The sequence below is a fragment of the Plectrocnemia conspersa genome, unplaced genomic scaffold (assembly GCF_051122295.1).
Source record: "Plectrocnemia conspersa isolate PC_06_02 unplaced genomic scaffold, ASM5112229v1 ptg000010l, whole genome shotgun sequence".
NCBI classification, from domain to species: domain Eukaryota; kingdom Metazoa; phylum Arthropoda; class Insecta; order Trichoptera; family Polycentropodidae; genus Plectrocnemia; species Plectrocnemia conspersa.
In genome coordinates, this window is record NW_028277174.1 from 23,012,080 (window position 1) to 23,022,004 (window position 9,925).

Sequence of the window (9,925 nt, forward strand, 5' to 3'; positions counted from 1 at the left end):
CAGTGTTTTTATTTAAGCTCTTTTATTATTATTGTTCTTCATCGTTAAATGTATCATATTATATAGAGTAGTTTTAGAACAAAATATTATATTTTCAAATGATAATCTTTGGAAATACAACAATATTATTTTTGATAAACAATATGCATAATATAAATAATTTATTTCATAATGAGATCAATCATAATCAGATTATGCGATCTTAGTGCATACATTTTTTAAATATAGTATAAACGCGACATTTAGAATCAATAAAAGTTTTTAAAAATCCTTTATACGGTTTCTTTATTATGAAAAGAATTTTAAAGTCGTACATTAATTCAAATACACACAATTAAAGCCCAGTATTTGTTCATTTCTATGAAACCACTGGTTGTTATCTCGATTGATTTGATCAATTAAGTTAGTTTTTTTCTCAGATATTTAATCAACGATAACAATATTTATAAAAACACAATGATTCTCAATGTTTATTACATTAATTTAAAGTAAGTAAATAAGACATGTTTGATATTGATTTTAAACATCACAATCGAGGGGGTTAGATGTAAAAACGCCTCTTAACGCAAAGATTTTTTTTATATATTTTTATTTAACCTAGTAATACAGATTGTTAAACTACTCAAGCTCAATAATAACATAAATTAAGGTTAATTTATGTTTTTTGCATTATTAACACATAACTGATTGATATTAAATAAAATAGTGTTTCAAATTAATGAGAATTTCAATTATACATTATATAGATTACAGAATAATATCTGAAAATTATATTTTTTTATAATGGCGTTTTAACATCTTACAATTTCATTTAAAATATAATTCTTAATAATGAGTTAAATATAAACAAAATAGGAAGACAATGATTATTCATTGTGTAATATGTTAAAAATATATTAATTCATAGATTCATTCCTTTCATTGCAAACTTAATATATTATAGTATTTTTTTAAATCTGATTAAAAGCAAAGCTATAAAAATACCTTTTTAAGATTTGAATTTTAATACTAATTATAATAATAGTATTATATACTTTAACAACCATGAAGTAAATATTTTGTGTGAATCGTTTAACACTTCACAAGCTTAAAAATGAGTTATTTGACAAATCATTGTTAAGAACCGATGACGCAATTATACGTCAATAATAAAGTTATAGTGATTTCACAAGAATTAGAAAATATGATAATATATGGTGAAATATTTAGTAACATATCTTGAAATATAAATTAAATTATGTCATTAAGCAATTTTAAAGTAAACTATAACAGTAAAATTCAAATTATTAAAAATAAAATTTAACTTTTATCTTTTAAGATTTTTACTGTCATATTTTCAATAAGTTGTACATGGAAATGATATGTAATATGCTGATTACATCATATATTAAGACATAGAATGTTGAAGCTATTAGGTGGTTAATACAATTATTACTTTTCTACTATTTTCAATTTTTAAATGGATGTGTTTATGAAAAAAACTATGTATAATAATTTTACATAGGTTATAATTGCAAAAAATATGCTGAATCATGTTTACTTTTACTTACAAACATTGCTTTTATATTTCATATACATTTTAATAATAGCACATTTAGGAATGTTGATTAAAATCAATATTATTGCTCATATTAACAAAAATTAAGCACTTATTAATGGCAGATTATTTCTTTCTTCATCAAGTGCATATTACTTAAATAGTTTACCTATTTTACTAAAACCCCTCTGTCCGACTTTGGCGCCAGCAATGTGGCAACCTGAAGTTATACTCTCCTGAAGCGATTTTCCCTTCGAAAGACTATATATTACTGTAGCGCAGAATGTGTCTCCAGCGCCAAGAGTATCTATCACTTGCTTCGGTGGAAACGCTGGACTCTGAACTGTCACACCGTCAGGACCTTTAGCCATTGCGCCCCTATCGCCCCATGCGCATATAATAGTTGCTCTGAAAAGATAAATACAGATCCGTCCAACATCAGTATTACAGAAAATTAGCGTAATATAATATACAATAAAGTTTACCCTGTTTTAGTATCTTTAGCGATGATTTTTAGTGTTTCGCTCATATTTTTACATTGTCGATACTTAGCAAAGTCTTTGCCGACAAATATTACATCAGCGTATGGTAAAAGATCTATTAATTCTGCTTTCGGCTTTTCGACATCTAACGATATCATTATTGGATTTGAATCGCCGTTTTTCGTATTCCAATGTTCGACGAATTCCATCATCATTAATACTTGTGATACATTTCTACCCTATAAATGTGTAAATATAGATTATAAGAAAGCTTATTTAATTGTTACATATAGTAGCAAGTCTTACTTCAAAATGTATCCATAAATAATTTCTCAAATCGATCTTTTTGAAGTCTTCGTATTTTAACTCGGGTAAAGATGGATTAGAATGTACTATTGTCCTTGATCCACTTTCTAAGGATATGATGACCGTAGATAATGGCGTTTCACAATTACTGAATTAAAAATGGGTTATAAAGTCGTACTATATTCATAAAATAATTAATAAAATATGTTAAACCTATGAAAGACGCAATTTGCTGTACTAATGTTGTATTTGTTGAAGTCGTCTAGCAAAAATGTGTTGTGGGTTTCTTTACTGATTGTACCTAAATATTCGCAATTTGCTCCGAGCTGCGAAAGAACCGTGCAATTGTTGGAGGCGTTTCCACCTCGTTGCCATCTCGACTCCTTGCATCTAGAATTAATACAGTTTTTAGTATACTATTATGTGATTAAAACAATGTAATTTTGATTCAAATTAATCCTCACCTATATTTATTTATTTATTATTTATATAAGTAAATATACATATATAAAAGAGTGAATAAAATATCAACATTGATTGTTTTAAAAGATAATTAAAATTATTATTGAATAAAATGGTAAGATTTTTAAAAGAATTAAGGTTCCGAGAAAAATTTCTCCATTAGAAGAGTCTTGCATTTTAAAATAACGTAAGTATTAAACTTTGCCATGAAAAAATCAAAATTTCCATTTTGGAAATAGCAATAATTTTAACGGCGAACAGAAATGCTTTCAATTCCAATTAGGCCGAAGACATTAAAATATCTATAGCTATTTAAACTATTACTATATTTTTGTGAGCTTTTTTCTATCCAAGCCTAATGTGTTTATTGTGGCTATTTTAAATTATATGCTATGGTATGTCCACTTTGAGCAAAAAATGATATTTTTATTGCCGGCATAATGAAATGTTAATTGAAGTAATAGAAATGTAGGGGATCAAAAAAGGGTCAATTTAACATAGGCGCTGTACGAAGAAACCTTCAAGAGAGGTTGTTATATTAGAACACCTAAGAGCCGAGCTTATCATTAAATTATTTAATTAAATATATTCAATCAAAATGGCTTGGCATTGGGGCAACACTTATTAAAAAGCTTTGGACTATAAAGGGTTAAGAGAGAAACTCGATTAAAGATAAATATTAGCTCTCTACGACTATATATTTTGGTGCCGCGGCCTCTATAACCGTTTTCATTAATCTATTCAATTGTTTCTCAAAGTAGGCATTATCGCCCACTAATGGGTGATGGATGAATTTTGGTGGGCATTGCTGGTTCTGGGGGAATTTGGTAAGCGATGAAAGAGCTATGGAGGGCGACGGAGAAGTGTGCAAAACGTTTTTATTAAAAAATGCAGGCATTATATATTTATAATAAAATAAATATCTTTTGCATAAAATATAATGCATTTTAGGACTTTTAAAAGTGGCCGCTATAATCGTTTTTTTCAGGTAAACATGGGTTAGGCTCGAACTGTTAGGATACTTGGTTAGATATTTTGATTTTTTTTAATTGCGAATACTATTTTTATAAATAGCAATTCTTATTTGTATAAGTAGCATTTATTATTTTATAAGAAGCAAGTGTTTTTATATAAATATCATTTTCAGTTTTTTAAGTAGCACCGTATAAATAGAAAAAAATTTTATCTTTCTTTGCTATTAGTCAATAATAATAGTAAAAATCTTGTGTGCATTTTTTGTTTTGATTAAATAATTTTAATTCTAAGTTTTTTTTATTTTCAAACTTTCTATTTGAAATTAAAAAATTACACAAGCTATATAAATACTTTGGTGAAATTTAAAAAATATCTGGGCATTGCTACCTTTACAATTTATTATTAAATGAGATAGAAATAGCTAACTTTTCCAAAGGTGGACGATAAAAAAAATTGTCATTGAAAAGTGGGCGATGAGTCCCTTTCGAGTAATGAGTTTATTTTACATATTTTTTGTGGTATTTTTTTATATCAATTCAGAGGCTTTCAGTATATCTTATAAAATGAATATAATTTTTTTGTTATGTTCATTTATTTCGTACTCTTTTATTTATTGGTATTATTTTCTATAGAAATCATTTACATTAAATCAAATTAAAAAAAATATTGTTAATATAATATAATGTTTTTTATTTATTATTTTTTCAGTTATATATAAATATATAAATATGTAACTATCTGTGGTACCACAAAACAGTGAAAGATCGACTACCGTACATGTACAGCAATACCGCTCAAAGGGTTTATGCTCTTCTGCATTCGACACCGCCACCCGATACTTGTGTAATAAAATAAACATCAGAAATATCAACCCTGATAAAGTTACACTACTCGGCACCAAAACCCGAAAAGGCTGAATGATAAACTATTAACAGAAGCCCATCTAAACCATGAATTTAGATCATCCAGTAGAGATTAAGAATCAATAATCGCTTTAATAGATATAAATACAGCATATAATAAAAATTCAGAGTGTACAATTACTGTATTTATGTCATTTATAAACTGAAGAGACAGCAACAGCCAAGATTAAATCCTTGCAGTATTCCAGATTATATTAGAATACATTAAATAAATTAACTTTCATGAGTCAATTATTTCATAATAGCGAGAAGAGCATGACTCAATGTATTTGTTCAATCCATAATCAATTGTTATTGTGAAATCCATAAAATAACCTATTTTCTGCATATATATCCAATATAAATCATTATTATATAGTGCCATAGTATGTCTCAAATTATTGAAACTCGATTAAGGAATTATAAAAACAAAAACATTTATCCAAAAAGTGCAAATATAAACAATACGAGTAAAATGACATGTAGGCTATCTAAGATGATTCATTATCAATATACACTAAATTTAAGCAACATTATCAATAGACTATGAGTAATATCGACTATGTATTACGTTTACTTTGAACTGTGGTACTGATATTAATCGAATTATTATTCGAGAATATACAAGGACGAATTATAATTAAATGAAGTATTATTACGATACTAGAAAGTTATCATTGAATATAAATATATGTATTTATATATTTTTAATGTATAATATTAAGTATGTAGTATTGAATACCAACCTTTGATCGCTGTCTTCGAGAGGATAAGTATCCAAAACTTGTACAATGTCAAGGTTGCACAAGCCAACGCACAAAATTTTCTTACTGGTCATAATATCGCTCTTTGTTGGTGAGCCAATTTTACCAACAACGTTCTCGTATGCCTCAAAGATGCTGTTCATCATAGTTATTCAGTAAATATAACAGTTTGCGAATGCGAAATCGACACAATTTGGGCACGGGTGAGAAAACATTTCGACAATCTGACATCGAGCACGAACAGCTGATAATGTAAATTGAGAGATTTACGAACACGCTCAAAAATGTAAATAAACCCGAAATTAATTATTTTAAATAATTTGTAATGGTAATTTAAAATTTTAAATGCTCTATATATAAATAGACATATTTTAATAGTAGTAAAACCTTTTTTTATTTCACAAATATCAGTATTAGTTTATTATGTAATTTACGAACACGGCATGGATATGAAAACCATATTAATTATAAAATAAAGCCCTATAACAACCGATTACAAATACGTTATTGTAATGTAAATTAAATACGAAATATGATTTTCTAACCAGCTATCGTTAAGACATTAACGTTTTAAATTTAAAGTAAAGAATTGTTGCCCACTTTCGCAGACGTTAAAGCCAAATAAAATGTTCATAGCAATATGGTTTCTGAGCGTGGCATCGATGTAATTGACAAGTATCTTAATGTCTTTTAGCAAATTCGGGACGCAGAAATTTAAAAATTCATTCAGTATTTAAGTGAAATGCTGGTTTTTAATTTTTTGGTAACGTGACAAACAGTTTAAAATTATTTCGTATAGTAACACCACTTCATTTTGCCAGGCTGCTTATTATTTATATTATAAATATTTTACTCCAAGCTGGAAAATTATATTAAATCTTTCAGAAGTAATGTCTGTCGGTCGTTTAACATGTATTATTTAACTTCCCCCCTCTTAGATAATTCCGTGATTTTCTAATGCGTTTTGAAAAAAATGGTACTAATATTGATAGAAAAAACCATTATACACAGGTTAGTGCCGTAACTAGAATTGTTTGCGCCAGGGGACAAAAATGCTATTTGGCGCCCTGCCCCCTATTTTTTTCACAATTTTCAAATACGTCCTTTATATAAAAAAAATCGTAAATGTTATTGTCATAAATTTTCACTACAGCAAAAATCGAATAAATTATTAAAAACTTTGAACAGTAAATACAGTATTTATATTAAGGCTAATCATAAAAAAATACGAACGTATTGAATTATATCAAATTTATATAGTTACTAAAGTCATCAAGCAGATGGAAGAAATGTTGTACATAAATATCCGCTTGAAAATAACAGCAAAATAAATAACATATAAAATAGCGAAACACCAGCAAGCAAATAGTTTAAGACCAACACTAACTAATTTTAAAAGTTAACATTTTTTATGCTTTCAATTGTTCTGAAATAAGTGACCACCACTGGATCTTGCTTGGGTGAGTGTGTTTTGAAATATATATTCAAATATATTCTTTGAATATGAATTATTACCAACCTCGTATTGGCGCCACCCTCTGCCCCCCCTCTTACGCTACAGCTATGCAACATGTAGATGACAGGTAGTGACAGGTAGTGATAAGTAGATGAGCCATCTCTTGGACCGGTGCATAATATAGATAGCAAAACAATCGTTCGGGTCACTTTGAGTAATTTATATTTACGCAGTTCTTTAATGGACAATAAATACTTTTTATAAACGGTAGTTACGGCATGAGCTATAATTTGTTGAAAAGAGCAGAGGAGCTTTGTGAAAAAATCGACAAAAACATATAAAACATCAGAACTCTTTGATAGAAATAAGTGTCATACTGGAATAGCTAAACGCATTACGAAAGTGCCAGGTAGTTGTTAAAATGTTGATTCAAAACTATTTTAAATAATTGTTACCATAGATGAACTCCTTTATAAAACAAGTTTTATTGTTGGGTAAGCTTAAAACATGGTCTTAATTGGGGCAAAGTCATATCATTGCAACTGTATTTTCAGTAGAATGGTGTTGATATCAATGGGATTTATAGTGTGAATTGATACAATTTATTTGTTTAACTTCATCCTTCGAGAGATGTGGGTTTACGTCCACGCAGCTCTCGAGCCAGTAACACAAGGAGGGTCGAGCGGAAGCTCCCGCTCGACTTGGGCCAAATTTGCATAGCCATAACAACGTTTATAATGGCCATGCGCTGTTATCAACACGTAATAAATAAGAACATTATAAGTATTTGTTTTTAACAATATATTTAACAGGGCATTTTTAGTATACATAAATATTAACCGCTTTATATTCTTTTTGGGAAATTTGTAGGCTGCTTAGATCTTTGTAGACCAGGCAGTCTTATTGGATCTACGACATAGACCAATCGAAGAATCTTACATTAGCTATTAGATGTTGTCTGAGCAATACTTGGCACTGTATTGTAAACAGTATCACACATGTATAAACAATTATAATAAAAAAATGCATTATAGCATTTTGACGCAAGATTTTATCATGTTTTTATGTTCTTTCGTGTTTATTTTTGGCAATTAAGTAAATTTAGCGTTAAATGAAAAAAATATCTTATTAAGTGGTAGCTTCGTTATTGGAATACAGTGTGTGTATTGATACTATCATATACCATACCCATATTTTTTAGATAATAAGAGTAGTATTATCACAATTACTGGACTTAAGATGTATAAAATGAATGTCTTATCATATAGTAATAAAATTTTAATACTTTAAATATATTTATTTTATGACTGAATATGATCAAAGATAAAATCACACTAAATGTCATAACCATTACAAAAAAGTTGTAAATAAACAGATTTAGCGTATGAAGTAGAAAAAATGTGTTCTTGAACTTGAACTAATATTTCAGGCTATTACCGTTTTCACGTAATTATTGGACACTGGAGATGACTCATCTATGAATACCACTCTGAGTTCCAATTGTACGAAAATATTCGACTTTTATTGCTATTTTGGCGAGGTAATAAAATTTCTCGCAATCACAGTAAATTTGACAATTTTTATCTGAATAAATTATATTGATTTAAACCAAAGACACCTGCGGGTTTACCAAAAAAAATTCGATATGGACATTTATTAAAACAAGTTTATTCCTACGTAGTGCAACTATAGGGCAAATAAAATGTATTTACATAGATACTTGAACCAATGAAACCAATTTTGTTATTATATTTTTGTTAAAAATACTATTTGTTTATTTATTTTGTTTACAGATATTGTTTCGGATTGATATCATGGTATACATTTTTCTGGCCAAATTCAAAGGGGGAGGCAAATGCCCTTACCTGCCTCACTTAGCACGCGAGCGTGTGAAAAGGAAAATATCTCACCGAAAAACTTCGCAGTAATGCTTTCTCGAAGAAGAAGAAAAAGTCTTTGGCTGCCGATAAATTAGTAAAAATTAAAATTTATAACAATTTTATAGATTGGCAAAATATATATAAATATAAAAATATATATAAATATAAAAATGAAAGTAATTGTCAATACAAACATCCACCAAAAAATTGATAAACAGGGGTATAGGAACTGCAAAACATATAAAGTTTATTTTCCTATTGAAACTCAATATATTGCTTATAGCTAATACAAGGTGAGCTATATTTATTTTTAGAAATTGGCATGTTGAAGATTCAGAAAAAACTTTTTAACTTGTCTGAGGCCTGTAAAATGAGCCACGTACAAAGGTCATGCGACGTACTTAATTTTTTTACTCAATTTTTTTGGAAGAATTATGTACATGGATTATACATATATATTTTTTGCACTAGTTCCTTTGTAAACAACATGTAGCTAGAGATGTGTAAATATCCGTATTTCCATAGACTGTGAAAAATCAACATTCAAAACACGTAACACTGTTACGCCTCTTTTCTTCATTCCGCATTTTTATATCGCGGATATAACGAAAATTATAATAACGTTCTGTTGAGAACACGGTATTTTTTTTTAGAAAAAAGTACGTGATGTCTACCAGGTTTTATGACACATTTCTGAAACATATTGTCATACTTTTTTGCATATCCAAATTTTCTAAAAATGTAATAATTTATGTCGGGCTTAAATGTAGGTATACTTGAAAATAAAGCTCGGATGGTTATCTTGGATGCTCAAATTATTAATTTAAAATGAAATATATCAACTATAATGTGCAAAAGATATTTAAAATAATAATCTTAAAATTCTTACGGCATTTATGTCATCAACCAATGAGCTGTAACAGGCAACGGAAAACCACACACATATTGTTTTCCCAAGAAAATTCGCTTGATTAGATACTCTAGTCACAGTCTTTAGTTTACTTTGCAAGTGGGGTTAAAAATGTATCTTAAAATATTATCTAATTAGTTTCATATTAACATATTTAAATAGTTGCCAGTCTTATTTTCTCTCTCACTAAATATCATACAACTACTTATCAAGTTCTATATAACTTTATCTCCAGGTCTTGTCTTTATATA

The 9,925-nt window shown here is 28.3% G+C and overlaps 1 protein-coding gene across 1 annotated transcript; it reads right to left on the reverse strand.

Moving 5' to 3' along the window:
- Nucleotides 1–5: 5 nt before the first annotated feature.
- Nucleotides 6–5,680, reverse strand: LOC148231050 (ketohexokinase-like). Its single transcript, XM_088195021.1, has 5 exons — nt 5,411–5,680; nt 2,539–2,715; nt 2,326–2,473; nt 2,023–2,258; nt 6–1,945 (listed from the first exon to the last, which is right to left on the reverse strand). The coding sequence occupies exons 1-5, from the start codon at nt 5,572–5,574 to the stop codon at nt 1,690–1,692; spliced, it is 981 nt and encodes a 326-aa protein (XP_088051147.1). The 5' UTR covers nt 5,575–5,680; the 3' UTR covers nt 6–1,689.
- Between the last annotated feature and the right edge of the window lie 4,245 nt (nt 5,681–9,925).

Bases quoted from the DNA above. Each gene is read 5' to 3' on its own strand.
- LOC148231050 (XM_088195021.1), bottom strand. From the start codon at position 5,574: ATGATGAACAGCATCTTTGAGGCATACGAGAACGTTGTTGGTAAAATT. The intron at 2,259-2,325 runs GTAAGACTTGCT...ACACATTTATAG, and splicing joins ATTTATGGATACATTTTGAA to GGTAGAAATGTATCACAAGT. The intron at 1,946-2,022 runs GTAAACTTTATT...TTATCTTTTCAG, and splicing joins GCTAAAGATACTAAAACAGG to AGCAACTATTATATGCGCAT.